This window comes from Canis lupus, chromosome 8 (assembly GCF_011100685.1).
Source record: "Canis lupus familiaris isolate Mischka breed German Shepherd chromosome 8, alternate assembly UU_Cfam_GSD_1.0, whole genome shotgun sequence".
NCBI classification, from domain to species: Eukaryota; Metazoa; Chordata; class Mammalia; order Carnivora; family Canidae; genus Canis; species Canis lupus.
The window spans coordinates 24,151,666-24,169,650 of record NC_049229.1 but is presented as its reverse complement, the minus strand read 5'-3'; the positions used below and the strand labels follow the sequence as shown (position 1 = coordinate 24,169,650).

Below are 17,985 nucleotides of genomic sequence, written 5' to 3'. Positions count from 1 at the left end.
TATTTTGTTCTGGGAAGTAGCTAGAAAGAAAAAATAAACTCTGCTACTTTCACCTGCAAATGCTTTTTTTAAAGTAATGAATCTCATTCACTGCCCACAGTCAGTGAATGATGCTTCCCATTTCCCATCCCAAGTTGAAATGCCGGCTATTGTTCTCCAACCACTTCTTACTCCTTCCCTGTTGCTAGATGTGTCTTAAAAATAACTTCTTGGCTTATTGCAAACCGTGTGTTTCATCTGTTGTAACCTGTCTTCTACAGATCCTCCTGCTGTAGAACCAGCATTCCTGGAGATCCGGCAAGGACAAGACCGAAGTGTTACTATGAGCTGCCGGGTCCTGAGAGCCTATCCAATACGGGTGCTGACCTATGAATGGCGCTTGGGCAATAAATTATTACGGACGGGTCAGTTTGACTCTCAAGAGTACACAGAGTACCCAGTGAAGAGTCTTTCCAATGAAAACTATGGGGTTTATAATTGTAGCATCATAAATGAGGCGGGAGCTGGGAGATGCAGCTTTCTTGTTACAGGTAAGATTCTAAATATTTCACCGTTTGTATATTTTTGATCAAGGGATCTTAGTCTTAATCAATATAAGAATTAAAGTGTACATATCCATGGAACATACTTTGAGTAGCTTGTCTGCTATAGTTAGAACTATTCATTTATTTTCAAGACAAAATTATTTAGTAGTTAAAACAGTTTATGTGCCTATAAAATTAGAAGTTTATGTGAATTCAAGAAGATTTGGTGAAGAGGTTGGTTATTTTGAGTGTTTAAGTAATAAAGTGACAAATCTTAACTAGCTTTTTAACATCAAATTGCAAATATTAATATTAATACGTATTTCTGTCTACAAAAATTGCTTGTTAACCAACACCTGCTTTGATTTTCTTAATAGCAGAAAGAGTGTTTTTTCTTCTTTGTATTTATTTACTAACTATATGTGTGGTTAAACTCAATTTTGTCTTTGGCTTACCATTGGTTTACAAATAGTCAAAGGAAAACAATAGACCTAGCATAAAATAAATTAGAAGTATAATCAATACTGATTGATTTTGATCAATCAATACTTGTCTTCCAATGTATCAAAAGAATATTAAGTTTGTATTAAATTTTGGGTAATCATGTAAATTATTTTATACCCTATATAATAAAGTAAATTTGTGTGATTTTTGAGCTAAGGTTAGACATACATTAAAAGGACATATTCCTTTTATTCCTTTTCAGTATTATTTCATTCTAGGTAAAGTTAGTTTAATAGTTGGAGTGTTCATGTTAGTAAAAGAAGAAACTGGACATTGTGAATTACCTAAAAAGCAATTGTAAATATTATGATTAAAATGTTTCAGACTTAATTAAAACTTGCTCATTGGTAATAAAAATTTTTATTCATAAGTTCTTATTTTAAAAGAAAATTTTGTTTTTGCTACCTGAAATGTGATATTAGATAAAATATAGTGAGCTAACTAAAGCATATGAAGATGTCATCTCTGCTGGATCTTACCACCTCTTGGTTTTGCAATCCATTTTATCAGCATTCAGGTGTACTTAAAGATTTCTACTTTGATTCCTAAAGTGAACTATTCAAACAAAACCAGAAGTCATAGGACAATACTACTTATATGGAGATCTCTCTGCTAATTTTTATCCCTAAGAATATTTACAAGGGAAAGAAGAATGTAGTGTACTATTCTATGGAGTAATTTAAATGGTATGATGTACTTTCACTTTTTGATTACCTATTATTGTCCCAAAGCAATAAGAATCTTTCAAAGGTAGTTGTTTCCTACTTATTGTTAGAAAGAGGTCATCTTTTTTTTTTTTTTAATTAGGCCCCCAAAACAAAAACACTCCATAAGATTAATTGCATCCTTTTCTTCAAAGTTTTGGGACTTAAACACTTCTAATTTTTGTTGTTGACATTGTTTTTTAACTTTAGGCTAGTTCAGACCATGCTGCCTCTGTAATATTTTCATTTGTTCTCTATTACTTGACCCAAATCCCATTTTCTGAACTAGAAAACAAGCTGAGACCAGAAGAAACACTTTTCCCAGAAGAAAACATTTTCCCATTCAAGATCCATGGGGTGTAGTAAGTAGATTTTGATAGCTCCAGAAAGGAATAAATCTGTTATGGGTGGCCCACAAAGGGAGAGAAAATATCCCCATGAATTGATTTGTTTCCAGTGTGCTTTTTCTATCTTCAGGCCAGCTTCATTGTTTCAAGATTTCCACATACAATCTAATATAGTTTTGAAGAAAAAAGGAAATAATTGAATTCCAAGTATTGTATGATCCAGGAAGATATACATTTGACCCTTGAACAGCACAGAAGTGTAACCACTCTCATATAGTGGTTTAGTCAAATTTGCATATAGTTTTTGACTCCCCCAAAATTTTACTAATAGCCTACTGTTGACGAGAAGCCTTACTGATAACAGTCTATTAACACATATTTTGTATGTTATATGTATTGTATACTTTATTTTTACAATAATTTAAGGTAGAGATGTTCTATATACTGTATTTTGATAATAAAGTAAGCTAGAGAAAAGAAAATATTCTTAAGAGAATCATAAGAAAGAGAAAATACATTTATAGTACTGTGCTGTTAAAAAAAACAAAAAACCTCCACATGAAAGTGAACTCACAAAGTTCAAATCTCTGTTGTTCAAGGATCAATTGTATAAAGAAATCAGATTCCATAGAATCCGAGGTCTGGAAGGAACTTCAAAAAAGTATTTATTTCATCTACTAAAACACATCACAATTAGTAATCTTTATGAATTGCCCATAATTCAAAACCTTTTGAAGCTATACTGAAGGGAACTAAGGAATAGGATATATAAAGAAGACATATATCCTTTATGCATATATTCTTTATACACAAAACAGATATTTGAAGACAATTCTATTTACTTCCTGACAAATTATGAACACTTTAAATTTTTATTATTATGAATATTTTACCAAATTCAAGATCACTCTTCCACTACTCATGAATGTTATACAGTCACCCGAAAGTGAACTTGATCTCACTATGCATCAAAATATACAAAGTTGAGCTAAAAGGCAATGACAGCCCTCACATTTATATTTACTTTAACTCCCAGGAAAACTAAAAAATTCACACTTCCTTTTCCCAGTTTTATCATGTGTATTTGATGTGTGTGGGAGTATGGAGGTAGTTGAGTGGGATTGTGTTTACTGAGAAATCAGAGTGTGAGAATATTCTCCTATAAAGGAAAAGAAGAAAGTAAGTGCAGATATTTTGGGAACAGTAACATCTAGCTTGTAGTGCACTGTCCACATAGAAAATATTAACTATAATACCAAAAAATACCATGTATTTTCATTTATTCTATTTACTAACATTGTTATGCTAAAGATAAGCATAGTTTTTTGTTGGTTGATTGGTTAGTTTTGTGGTTTAAGTGAGCATTGTGAACAATAGTAGGAATCCAAACCATTAATCGTGGTTTTCTTTTTGTGTGTGTGGTTTTCTATACAGAATTTTTACAAGAATATATATAGTTATATAAAATTTAGACTTAAAAACCATTTAAGAATTTGATCAACAGATAATTTGAGATTCTTTAAAATGAAACTTATTAAAGGAATGGTGTCTTCTTTAACAGCTAACAGTGTATATACTCTATAAGAATTTGTATTACATAACTACAAATTATAATTGAAAATAAAACAACCTACATGTATTGTCTCTTTACTGATGACAGTTTTGCAATCTGGAAAATATTTAGCAATTATTTATTGTGTAACTACTACTTGCCCAGTACTAGTATAGACACCAGAAATAGAACCATAAATACTGTCTCCCAGAAATCTTTCACCATCATGTCAGTTTCCAAGTCTTGTCGGTTTTATCTTTGTTTGGAGTTTTGAATCTATCATTTTATTTTATCCCTATTTTACCTGTAAAGCTTTATATTATCTTATCCAGAATACTATACTAAACTTTTATCTGATATCTGAATTTTCAGCCTCTTTCCCTTTCAGTCCATTTTCCATACTGTGGGACTTTATTTTCCTAGTAAATGTATCTTACTCTTCTCAGTGGAACACGTTGATGTTCTTCATGGCCTATAGGTGATATATAAATTCATTGCTATAGATTTTCAAATCTTTCATTAATATCCCAATTAGAATATATAGAATCATCTCTCCTTCATTACTACCAGTTACTCCAAACTCTAGTCAAATTAGATCGTGCTACCTCCCACTTAATCATTACACATTTTCAATACTCTCTGCCTTTGTTCACATATTACTTTATTCTTAAAAACTAGCCCTTTGAAAAAAAAAAAAACTAGCTCTTTGTGTGTTCCTCTACTAGGGTTATGGTGATCCTTGTGTGTGCATTTACTTGGGTCATTTTCACCTTTGCTCCATAGCCAACTAGATTTGTGTAGGTTGTAATACTATATTATTTCATAATTTACAAATTATGTTATTATTTTTCAAGTATCTGAAAATTATCAGTAAAACTGCAAGTAACTGTGGTTTGAACAAGACAAAATTATTACACTCAGGTTGAGTCTTGAAGAATCATCACAGAAACTAACATAATGGCCCTTCCACAAAATCTTTAGGGATTCAGGTTTCTTCCATCTTATTGCTCAGTCGTCATCAATACATGGCACATCTTATAGCCCTAATGGCTACTGAAGTCACAGCTATTACTTCTACATTTCAGTGAATTATCTTTTTTTAAGTAAACTTCCTTAAAAAGTAGTAGTTTTAGAATTTTTTTCTGTTTGAATCTCATTAGAGACATTCCTATTGGTATGTCTGCAATAAAGGCTATGGGGTATAGATTTTATTCTGAGATTATATCACACTTGTTCATATATATTTTAAATTGCCTTATTGAAAATTTTGCAATGCAATTAAATGGAAATCTACAAGGAAAATCTAGGGTTTTTTTCCCTGTATAACTTAATATCATTACTGATAGTCAACTTTTCAGGAGGCATGGCCACTCAAGTCTTAGAATAATTTGAAAAGACAAGAATAGGTTTAATCAGAGACCTCACAAGATATTTTTATTGATGAGCAATGGAGTTGAGGATACTGTGTTACTTACTGCCGCATAACCCATTACTACAAACTGAGCATCTCGAAACAGTGCACATTTATAATCTCACAACTTCTGTGTGTCAGGAGTCCAGGCATGGCTTAGCTAAACCTCTGTTCTGAGTCTCACAAGGCTGCAAAGAGTTGGCCGGAATGTTCTTATCTGGAAACTCATCTTCAGATAGGAAATTGAATCATGTCCAAAATTATTAAGGTCATCGAAATAATTAATTTCCTTTGGTTAAATAATAGAGGGCCCAAGTGTTTTTACTCATTATTGGCTGAAGCCACTTTCATGTTCTTGAAGATGCCTACATGTTCTGGCGACCTCCTGTAATTCTTTCTCATGTGGGCTGTCCCAAACATGGATATTTATTTGATCAAGTCAGCAAGAAGAATCTCTAGCTCTGGGCATCTCAGATGGAATATTTTATATTATAACATAATTACTGAAGTGACACCCCATCACCGTTTCTTTCCACTTTCAGTAAGAAAGAATTACACACAAAGATATGAAAACCAGATATAGTAATCACTGCAAGTCTGCTTAGGGTCTCTCTCTGCCATAAATATCAGCACTTTCTAAAAAAAAAAAAACAAAAAAAAAACAAAAAAAAAAAAAAAAAAAACAAAACAAAACAAAAAAAAAAAAATATCAGCACTTTCTCCCACAAAGAGTACTTTTTTAAAAAACAGCTTAGTAACTACTTTATCTATGGCAATATTTAAAGAGATCCTTCAAATTAATCTTTTTCAATAAACATGGCAAAGAGGGTTTTATCAAGCAAAACCTCTCCTGTAATTGTTACTTTTGCCTCTAGTTTGGAAATGTTTGTGCTAAGATTGTGCACAATTTTCCTTTTAATATAGTACAATATTCAGATTTACATATTAGAACTACTATTTTCACTTTGTTCAGCAATAGCAGATTAGACATAGAACTAAAATTAGATTCTAGAGAACAAGTAAGGCAAAGAAGAGACAATTTTATGAAATTTGGAGTACATGTTATCACTCAGTGAATGCAAAGAAATCCAGGTTGACTAGGAGCGGTAACATTGCCCAAGACAGGAGAAAATATTGTTGGAAGACTCTAGCATTGTTTGGTTTTGAAGAATGAAGAGGAAGAAATAACAACCAAGTCAGATTTGACTCAAAATATTTTGATATCAAAATATTTTATTCTTGTTTTCTAATGTCAAATTGAATTATATACTATTAGGTAGAAAATATGTTTTATGGGATGCCTGGGTGGCTCAGTGGTTGGGAGTCTACCTTTGGCTCAGGGCATTTCTCCGGGATCCGAGAGCAAGTCCCATGTCAGGCTTCCTGCATGGAGCCTGCTTCTCCCTCTGCCTGTGTCTGTTCCTCTCTCTCTGTGTCTTTCATGAATAAATAAATAAAATCTTAAAAAAAGTTTTATTCTTTGGCAATCCATATGTTTGTTCTATTCAGCCAGATACTTAATTTCTTGTGAATATCTAAAAATGAGCAACATAAGATTATAGACAAAGCATTAACAACTATCAGAAGTAAGAGCAAATGAAATAATGGGAAAATATCTAGTACAATTTCCTGTGATAACTTGGGGTGCCTGAGTGGCTAAGTGTCAGACTATTGGTTAAGTGTCAGGCTATTGGTTTCAGCTCAGATCATGATCTCAGGGTCTTGATATGGAGCCCTGCCTCTGGTGCTACTCTGCTTGAGATTCTCTCCCTCTACCTCCCTCTGTCACTTCCCCCCACACCTGTGTGCACCCATGTGCACGCACGCACACACACACACACACACTTTATTTCTCTCTTAAATAAATAATATTTTTAAGAAATTTCTGTAAAAATTCTAAAAGACAAGAAAACTGCTTATAAAATCAAATATTTTTTCAGGGAAAAGTTCTCCTAAATTTATTAGAACTTTATTTATCATAATAGATAAACTAGTAGATGCCAATGGTTCAGCCAGATTATAAATTATAGTTATTTTTTTAAATATAGAGCAGAAAATGCACCATACATTCTAACATCTCTTGATATATAGCATTCTATAGTGTATAAATTGATTCCACTTACATCTTTTTTATCTCAAGCAATCCTGCGAATTGTGAGGAGGAGGTGGTATCATCTTCCATTGACAGACTTGACTGACAAAGGCTCAGGGAGCCAAAAACTAAATGTGTGTCTTCTGATTGTAAATTCAAGCTCTTTTGACACACTTCAGTGACTCTTTTACTAATAGTCCTAAGGGAATTTTTTAATAATTAAACTAGATAAAATGTAGGTGAGTTCATGCTGAATCTGAAAAAGTAGAAATAAAAATGTAAATATTGATTAAGGAAATTAATGCTATCACTTAGAAAAAAATGTACCAAAATATTTACTTTAATCTTATCTAATGTACACAATATTTTATTTTTATTTTTTTAAGTTTTTTTTTAATTTTTATTTTTTTATGATAGTCACAGAGAGAGAGAGAGAGGCAGAGACATAGGCAGAGGGAGAAGCAGGCTCCATGCACCGGGAGCCTGATGTGGGATTCGATCTCGGGTCTCCAGGATCGCACCCTGGGCCAAAGGCAGGCGCTAAACCGCTGCGCCAGCCAGGGATCCCTGATGTACACAATATTTTAGACAAATTTTATTTTTTCCCTGTAGTTAACATTTTATGAGTAATCCATATTTCACATTATATCTTAAAATTTTCAGTTAAAAATTTGTTGTAGTTAATTTGATGTAGAAGTTTGATGGTTCCTTAAATTCTCTCATTACTCATTTTCCTCATTATAAAATGATTTGATTCCTCCAATGAAAGTTTCAAAGCAGTGTGAGCATCAGAAGCCTATTATGGACCCAAAAATAAAACATTGCAACATAAAAGAGCAATTTAAGATAGATTTCATGCCCTTATATTTCATTAATTAGAGATAGTTGAAAATGTAGAGAAGCTGAGAAAGTCAGGATTCTCATCTGATACACTAATTTCTGAATTACCCACTGTTATTCATTATAACATACTATCTGGTCTAATAGAGCAAAGAGAGAGAAAGTTCAAGTTAGGTTTGTTTTTTTAAGGGTATAAATAATTTTATAAGGATGGAAAGTAACTGAATTAAGTAAAATTAAAATAGATTTGAAAGAGTTAAATATCAAAATCATAAAATTTGGCCCTGGGAAGAGGGAGGGACGCATAGCTAAGAGATGGACCCACATAAAGTTGACCACATTTTGGAACCAGAAAAAGAAAGAAGTAAATATCTACATGCAACTAGGTGCAGAATATAAGACTCAAACTAGGGATGATTTGTGCTATAGACTGAACTGTTTCCCTCAAAAATGTGTTAAGTTGCAGTCTCTCTCCTCCAACACAAACACTGCCCCAATGTGATGGTATTTAGAGATGGGGACCTTGGGAGATGAGTAGGTTTAGATGAGGCCACAAGAGTGGAGTCCTCATAATGGTATTAGTACCCTCATGACAAGAGATTCCAGAGACATTGCTCTTTTCCTGTTTCATGCCACGTGAAAACATATCAAGAAGATGGCCATCCACAAGTTAGGAAGAGAGCAGTCACCAGAAACTGGCTATGCTGGTGCCCTGATTTTGGACTTCTATCCTCCAGAACTGTGAGAAAATAAATGACTAGTTAAGCTTTCCAGGTTATGCTATTTTGTTATGGCGGTGCATGCAGACTTAATATAGCCTGTCACAATCATAAGTGCCACACCATGTCAGAAATCACAGTATCAAATTATAGCAAGGAGCAAAGCAAGCAAACTTTCATGGTCTGCATGGAACTTTCTGGATAATGTTTTGTGAATGTAGCTGTCTTTCCTTCTTGATAACTATATAAAGATAGGTCTTGGTTGCCTGAAAGACGTTAACAATGTCTATCATTCAACTTTGTTTAGGCCATTGAATTCTTTCTGGTCATGGCCTCTTTATCTGTAGAACAAAGAACTGCTTCCCATAAAACATAATTTTAGATTACAAGTAAGCTATTGAATGCAAAAGCGTTTTAAAAGCAAAATAGTACAAACAAATTTTTGAAATGGACAGATTTTCAAAGTTAGCCATAAGTAAGCTAAGCCTTTCTGTCTCTGTAACACAATAATGAAAATGCCACTTAAAAAACTGGGGGAGGAAAGATGACTGATGGCAGAAATATTGTCAGTAATCAATACACACCTGAGCTCTGGTCAAGAGACAGATGTATGATGAAACAATCAAGCTGGTGTAGAAGACAGTGACATTTTGGAGCTAATCTGAGAGAGGACTTTGTATTATAGGTGAGTTTTTTTTTTCTTTGTATATTATTCTAGATGGATTAATACCTGACATTACCAGAGGGCAAGAAAGCAGACTCTGACTTGCAACACTAGAGGAAAAATTGAGAAAGAGAACTAGAGCCTGGCTAGGGTATATAGTATAAAGTGGTGAAGTCAGCCAATATGCCTGGCTCCTGCATTTCTTCTCTTCTTTCCCCTCCACCTCTTCAACAGACAACTCCCCAAAGATAGTACCTGGAATTGAGGTATTAGAAACTGGGGATACTGGAGGAAGAAAATCCCTGAAGAAGACCAGGATGGGAAGATGGAGAATTATGGGACTGATGCTGAAACCAGAATCTTTCTGTCCTAAAGCACCCTTTTCCTTTCCCTAGAGGAGCACAAACAAGCAACTAGGCTATCTCACCCTTAAAGACATTATCAGACAAGGAAGTTAGGGGTCTTCCAGGAAAAATGTGCATGATCAGAAACAAAATTATTATGAGAAAGAAAACAAAATAATCAATTTCATAATAGATAGGAGTAGTAAGAAACAATACTATTTTAAATACCACAAAACAACATTTTCAAAGAAAGGGATGATGTAAGAAATAGAAGAAAGGTAACTAGCAGTGAAGAAAAACCACTTGGTAATAGTGGATATGAAAAAATGTAATTGCTAAAATAAATAGTAAATGTAAATGACTAGCTTAAATATACAGAGTAGAAATAGCCAAAGATTGAGTAGGTTAGCTGGAATATCTGGTTTAGAAGCCTTCCCAAAAAGCAGCAATAACAAACACAAGTATAATGTGAAATTTTAAAAGGTGGGAGAACAGGAGCAAAAGTATAAATATAACTCCTAACCCAGCACCTGTAGGAGTTCTTGGCACAGCATACACTATTAATGAACATGTGTTGAATGAATGGATGAGGGAGGGAGTGAATAAAGTCATAGGAAGAGAAGAAAACATTTAAATTTCATATGTGAATTTTTATGCAAGTTAAATCAAACATATTACTTAAATCATAATTTAAAGTTTTTGGCCACTTTTTGTGGTTTATATGTTATAGAATATTTGTCAGCTTTTTTCTTTATACTAATTTTCTTTAATTTCTAATGTAAGCAGTATCGTATGGTTAACCATATGTTAACCATGTCTTTAAAAACTCCTTTATTTAATTCAGTCCCATGATTTCTGATAACTTAGTGGTGCATTAAATTGATTTACTTTTAATGAAATTATTGGTATAATTGGATAAAAGATTACTATCCTACTTTTTATTTTCTTCCATCAATATTTTTATTGTTCACATATTGCTCTTTTCCTGTGATATTTTATTCAAGTACATTTTAATAATAAATAAATAAAATCTTTAAAAAGTATTCACTCTTATTCTCCACAAATATTATCCTGCAGGCCCCTACCACTGCATTAACACAAGAAAAGTAAATAAAATGCATAAAAAAACAGAAAGTAAGAAGTAAAAATAATTCTATTCCCAGATCATACTTTTTTTTAAAATAGACAATCTGGGGCAGCCCCGGTGGCGCAGCGGTTTAGCGCCACCTGCAGCCCAGGGCGTGATCCTGAAGTCCTTGGATCGAGTCCCGCGTTGGGCTCTCTGCATGGAGCCTGCTTCTCTCTCTGCCTGTGTCTCTGCCTCTCTCTCTCTCTCTGCATCTCTATGAATAAATAAATAAAATCTTAAAAAAAAAATAGACAATCCTACTCAAATTAGCAGGATAATTTACCAATATTATAGGATACAAAATCAATCATATTTCTGTTTAAAATGCAATATGTAAAATCAATCATTTCTGTATAAGACATAAAAATTGGAAATTGAAATGTCAAAGACACCATTTCTGATGACATCAAAATATAAATAAATTTAATAAAACATGCAGAATATATACACTTCACAAATTTTTAGAAATTTTTAGAAATATACTACATTCATGGATTGGAAGATTCAATATTGTTTTGACCTTATTCTCTCTAAATTGATCTATATATTTAATGCAAACCCAACAAAATTCTCAGCATTTTATTTTTTTTAATAGAAAATGAAAATCTTACTCTAGTTTTTATTTGGAAAAATAAGGTCCAACAATATGTTACATCTCTGTTGGGGAAAAAGAATAAAGTTGAGACCTCGCACTACCTGATTTCAAGGCTTACTGTAAAACCACAGTAAGAAAGATAGTGTGGTTTTTGTATAAACACAAGGAAGGATCAATCAGACAAATAGAGAATGATGAAATAGACCTCTATGGTTATATATATGATACATGTAAAGTCAACTGAGTTTTTCAAAGTCACTGGCATAATCCATTGCAGAAACAATAGTTTTCTGAATAAATGGTGCTAGAACTGAATTTCCATATGGAAAAAATAAATCATAAATAACACCTTACACTGTTCACAAGATTAAGATAGACTACAGATGTAAATATAGGAAACTGAAACTATAAACTTCTAGAAGAAAACATAGAAGAAAATCTATACAAATCTGGACTAGGCAAGGATTTCATAGAAAGTAAACAAATAAAAACATAAGTCATTAAAGAATAATACATCAGAGATCATTAAACCTTTCTGCTCCTTGGGGCACCTGGGTGGCTCAGTGGTTGAGCATCTGCCTTTGGCTTATGTCATAATCCCGGGGTCCTGGGATCTAGTCTTGCATCAGGCTCCCTGCAGGGAGCTTCTCCCTCTGCCTATGTCTTTGCCTCTATTTCAGTGTCTCTCATGAATAAATAAATAAAAATCTTTAAAAAAATAATTAAAAAATAAAAATTTCTGATCCTCAGAAAACATCACTAAGAAATAAAAAGTAAAGACACAGTTTAGAATAAAATGTATGACAAAAGGTTTGTATTTGAAGTATATAAGTAATTCTTAAAATTCAATAATAAGACAAATAGTCCAATTAAAAATTGACAAAAAATTTGACTACATAAAAGAGCATATGATTGACCAATAATTGTGTAAAAACTGGATGCTATCATTAGTTACCAGGAAAATGACATTTAAATCACAATGAGATAACACTACATTCACATTATAATGGCTAAAGTTAAAAAGACTGACAATACCAAGTGTTGACGAGGTTGTAGAGTAACTGAAATTATCACACACTGCTCCTAGGAATGTAAAATGACATTACTTTTTGGAAAATAATTCATCTGCCTCTCAGATTTTAACATAAATTTACCAAGTAATCTGGCAATTAAATTCCTAGATGACTGTCCAACAGAAATGAAGGCATATGCCAGTATAAAAATAATTTATTTGTAATAGCCTCCAATTAAAAGCAATTCAAATATCCATCAATAAACAAATGAATAAACCACTTGCAATCCACTCATGAGATGGAATTATACTCAATCATAAAAATGGAAAAATGGAAAAATTACTGGTAAACACAATATATGGTTGGATAGATTTCAAAAACTCACCCAATATATCTTGTGTCAGAACGTGACACAAAAAGTGTATTATTCATTATTCCATCTATACAAATTCCCTGAATAGGCAAAACTAACCTTTAGTAAGAAAAACTAGATTGTTATTTGGCTGGGACTGAATGGAACTGATTGATTACAAAGGGGCAGGAAGTAACCTTCTGCAGTGATGGAAATCTTTATCTTGATTGGGATGATGATTACCCATTAGTACATATTTTTTCAAATTCATCAAAATCTGCACTTAAAATATATGCATTTTATTGTATCTAAATTATACCTCAATTAAATATTATCAAATAAATGATATTTGCCAACTAAGGTAGGGTTGCAAATAGGAGGTATTTTATAATATGAAGGTGCTTGTTCTATTTAATGTTAACATGTATATAATTTTCCTAATCCATATTATGTTAATATATTTAAGATAATCTAAAAAATTATTGTTTTTCAAGAATCCTTTGTTCCTTTTTCCTCCACCAACCTCTAAATTACTTCTTTAGATAGAGACACTAAACTGGTTATCTTCACAGCTTTCCCCTCCCCATGATAACCATTGGCATCTTTTCCTAATGATATCTCTTAACTGTTGAATTAAGGCTATAGACCACCTAATATGTTGACAATGAAGGTCATACATAGGAGTTTAATGAGAGAGCTATGAATCAGGTTTTGAGGTTTTTGGAGGATTACTATATTATAAGCAAGACTTTAACTGCTAAATAGAATGAAGAGAAGACAGAGATAGCCTAGCAAGGTAACTCATTGGATTCCAAAGCTATTTCTCACAGCTTCCTGATATTTTGGGCAGGCATTAGATCCAGTTTGTAGAAGATGAGAAACAGTCTGAAATCACAAATAGTTTCCCCTGAGAGAAAAGAGTTCTCATAATATTCATTGACAACCAGAGAAGAATCAAACAAAGAAACCCAAATGTAGAAATGCACACCTATATATATGAGTGTTATATGTTTAGTATTTTTATCACTAAGAAAATAATAGCCTTTAAGAAAGGATCTGTTTAGCACTTAGTACAGTTTAATTCTTTAGGAGCTATTGGGTGGTAATAAAACCAATCTTTAAAAGAATCAAAGAGGTTTTTAGTTCAGTGGAACCAAAGCCAACTCCCAAACTTCCAAGTGTCTGTTTAAGCACCTGGCCTCTGTTTATCACCCTGAAGGGATGATTAATGGATGAGAACAGTGCAAAACTTGTTCCAAAGGCATGCCAAAAACCAGACTTAAAGTGGTCAGGAGAGAGGCTCACAGATGATGGCTCACAATCTTATCCATCGTCTTTTCTCAAGGGAGATTTTGTGACGGAGCCTGAAATTGAAAAAGTCAATAGAGGTTTTATTTCTATAAATTCTTTTCAGGTTTTAGACCAGAGGATATAACCAAAGTCTTACAATCTTATATTGGTTAAGTAGCATAACTTAAGAAATCCCCTTCTTTCATCATTCTAATGAACTTTACCTATTCCAAAAGAACTTCAATATGACAGTTACTAGAAGCCTCAGAATCTGGCTGCTGGCAGAGAGCCGGTTTGCGGTCAGATCCAGACCAGTGCTTCTTAGCAATATGATAAAAACAGTTATTTGTGCTCTAATCTTTTTCTTATGCTAGGAGTCTTATTCACAGATCTTTTAGTTATTCTTAGAGAATCACAGTGATTCAGTTTCAATAACTAGTTTCCTTTATTGACATCTAAATCCATTTTATTAATTCAAGTTATATGTTTGGGAGAAAATAAATGTTCCTAGAAGATAAACAGCATACCTTCTGGGCTTCTCTCCAACTCACTTGAACACCTCTTGCTCCCTGCCTAAATGATATTCAGCACATTTATATTCAGCAATGGACCACCCACATGTGCAGCAACAGCACTTGCCAAGAAGTTAATGTGGTCTATAAGTACGCCATTGAACATTCAGCTGTCTCAGCCTGAGAGCCACTGGGTCAGTTCATCCATCTGTTCCCCCTCTGTGCGCACATCCCAACCAATGGTCCTATAAAAGAACACAAGGCTTTAAGATATTTGGAGCTGTTAAGTTTTTAGGGAATGTATAGCTTTAGGACAGAATGAATATGTTTGTTTGCAACTTATTGTATATTCATTATTCCTGAGTTAAATATTTAATAAAATATATGTAAGTTCTCATTCTAGAGATTTAATCAATCCCGTATTTTATGAAGTCCTGAGTTGATAATACTTACAGACAACAATATAGCATGGCAAATCTGGTTGAGTACCAAGGATAAATTGTAGTTTCAGTTTCTGTACTCACAATGGACAAAGTAGGAAAGCAGGGATACTTTTTAGATTAGTGGAAGTGACATCTTATCAGGAAACCCAGCAGCCTGACAGTACTTGTGTGTGAATTGGGGGAAAAGTCCCCTTTATTGAACAGATGTGGCTCATATACCACGCCAGAAGCAGTTGCAAGAGGAATAGGGCCTGAATTTCAGTCCCACTCACCATTTCAGTCAGGCACACTTGGTCATGAGTGACCATTTCCAGAGATATTGGATGTTACAACAAAAAAAAGGGCTTTGGATTGCATGGATTCAGAATGTAGCTGTGTTACTGGATGATTGCTTACTATAGGGCAAGCTGTTTAAGATTTCTAATCTCCATTCTAATCTTTTGTAGAAAGAAAATGATAAGAATATTCTCAACCTGCAGGGGATTGTGCATTTTAAAAAACATAATGTGTGCAAGTTGATTAGCATGGTGACTGACAAACAGTGAAACCTAACAACAGAAGTGCCTTAAGAAGTTATTTTTGCCTAGGAGAGATCAAGCATCAATTCTTCCTTAAGTGTAGAGAGAATGGTTTTATTCCCTAGATTAAGCTTTTTTTTTTTTTTTTTTTTTAAAGCTTTGGATGCCACAATTGAAATGTTTTCTGTTACCAGGTAGAAGAACACTACAAACAGGTTTATAGAGTTATGAATAGGAAGACGCCAGTGGGGTCTTCATGAGAAGTCACTTATCTAGATGTATTTGTGGTATATGAAGAGAATAAAAAAAATTCCTTCAGTGTCTGAAATTACAAGACTGAAGAAAAATATATAGAATCTCTAGTATTACACTGCCAGTGGGAATTTTATTCCCTTTTAGACATACTCCATTGCAAATTTTGTACATTGGTAGTTGCTTCACACAGTTTAGTTATATAATTCTGATTCAAATAAAACTTCCTAATACTATACACAACCTTAAGGGAACTGACTGTTTCTTTGAAGGAAGCTAGAATAAGAAAGGAAGGCAGGAAAGCCTAAAGTGATTGGCTTTTGGATTATATGTGAGAAGTCTTTTAGGGGTTTCCAGAAAAAGCAAGAGAAAAGTTTGGAGGCAGATAAAAATATGGGTGCTGGTATATAAACAGAATATACGGAATGTGGTTAGTATTTCTGCTTCCTTTCTGGACCATTTAAGAATTAGCAATTGACTTTGTAAATAAATGGTTGCTAGACACTTCACTGATTTGATTCTCCAGCAGTATTTCTTTGGTTAGGATGTATAGGATGAGCCAGGGAAATAAAATTGGCCAGAGAACAAGGATATACTCACTACAAAATAGAAAGTTTGTGTTTATCCCCAAGATTGGACACCATGCATATTTAACCATTTTCTATTTCTAAATCTTCTTTTGTGTTGTGAAATTTAATGACATCTATGTAATTTCTTCTGCAATCTCAATTATATCTCTGCCCCCTATGCCACCATACATGCATATCTATGCTAGATAGATAATGTCTAGCTCATTCATAGGCATTGTTGCAATATGAATTAACTGGTATAATTCTTGAAGGATTAGCTATAGACCTTCACCTACCAACAAAAGAGAAGTACAAAATCAGCCTACATCCATCATTGTGACATAGCCAAATATAGCATTCCAGATAGCTACCTTGACCTTGTGCTTCTCTCACCTGCTGACAGTTGACATGTACTATGTATCAATGAAATTTTTTAAATATAAAACAAAGCAAAATGATTTGATATTTTCTCTGCCTTGAGAGTATTTCCTGCAATGTTTCTAAAAAGAGAGATTTCTAATAATTTTCTAATAATGGTAGGATTTTTAATCCTACCATTCTTAAAATAATATACACTGAGGAAGGTAGTAATGAGATCCGCTGTTTGAAAACCAGCTTTCTCTGTACATTTAGGTGAATGATGTAACCCCCTCTTCCCTCTCACAAAATGTTCATTCAGATCTTTTTGAGTGATGATCTGCAAATTAGGCAAGGAAAGTAGTGTGCATTCGTTAAGTAGTTATGATGTTCAGATTAACTTACAAGATTTGCAGCTCAAGGATATTAGTAATATCCCTTTGCATATTTGTCCTTCTCAACCTCTGTGAAGATTAAAATAAGTTAATATCTGTGAAAGTACTTTGTAAACTCTGAATTCTTATATAAATTTGAGATCCAATTTTTGTCTCTTTTTTCTTCCTCCATGAGTCCATGGTTGTAATGGTAAATTATAGTAGAATAACTTTTAAATATCAGCCCCAGATGTACAATTTTCATATGTGTCTTAAATACTTGACAGGGTGGTGGGCAAGATCTATGGTATACAAAGGGAGTAACTGAAGCACAGAGCCTTTTCTTCTTCATACACATCTCTTCTCTACCAATAATCAGCCATTTTTATTTCAAAAGGACCTCTCCACATTATTTCTCTTTAGAACATGTGGTTTTTATACACATAACATTTACTTAGGTATTTCCTTGTAAAATATCAGTAGATTTATAAGTTTCATTTCCAAACTTTATCTAAACCGTAGGCAATTTCTGATTTACATACCAAATGTGAAAGCTAATGTTTTCATCAAATCCAAATCATCTTTTAAAATTTTGGACCAGATATAATCTAAACCTGTTTGGAAAAAAATCATATTATTCATATTTTGCATAATTTCTGCCAAAGTACTTTCAGAGTTTTAGACTTAAAGGGGTATTCATTTAAGTTGAAATATTACCTGGTATATACATATATTTATTTTATATTGCCCAAGAAAATATATCTTTGGCATGCAAGCCAATAACTACTTTGTATAAATATTTTGTTTTCTAGGTCAGAGGGTGACTTAATTGTGTTGAAATATTGCTTCATTTAAGTTTACAGAAAATAAATAGGCATTC

At 33.1% G+C, this 17,985-nt stretch overlaps 1 protein-coding gene across 3 annotated transcripts in view; it reads left to right on the top strand.

Annotated features, from left to right (window-relative positions):
* The window catches only part of MDGA2 (MAM domain containing glycosylphosphatidylinositol anchor 2), a 782,196-nt gene that overhangs the window by 661,719 nt on the left and 102,492 nt on the right, over positions 1-17,985 (top strand). For all 3 annotated transcript variants that reach the window (XR_005363220.1, XR_005363219.1, XM_038544626.1), the window contains exon 9: positions 261-530. Coding sequence is in view for 1 of the 3 variants with exons in the window: in XM_038544626.1 (XP_038400554.1) it covers positions 261-530 (270 nt within the window). In the remaining 2 variants the exon portion in view is untranslated. The remainder of the gene's footprint in view (positions 1-260; positions 531-17,985) is intronic.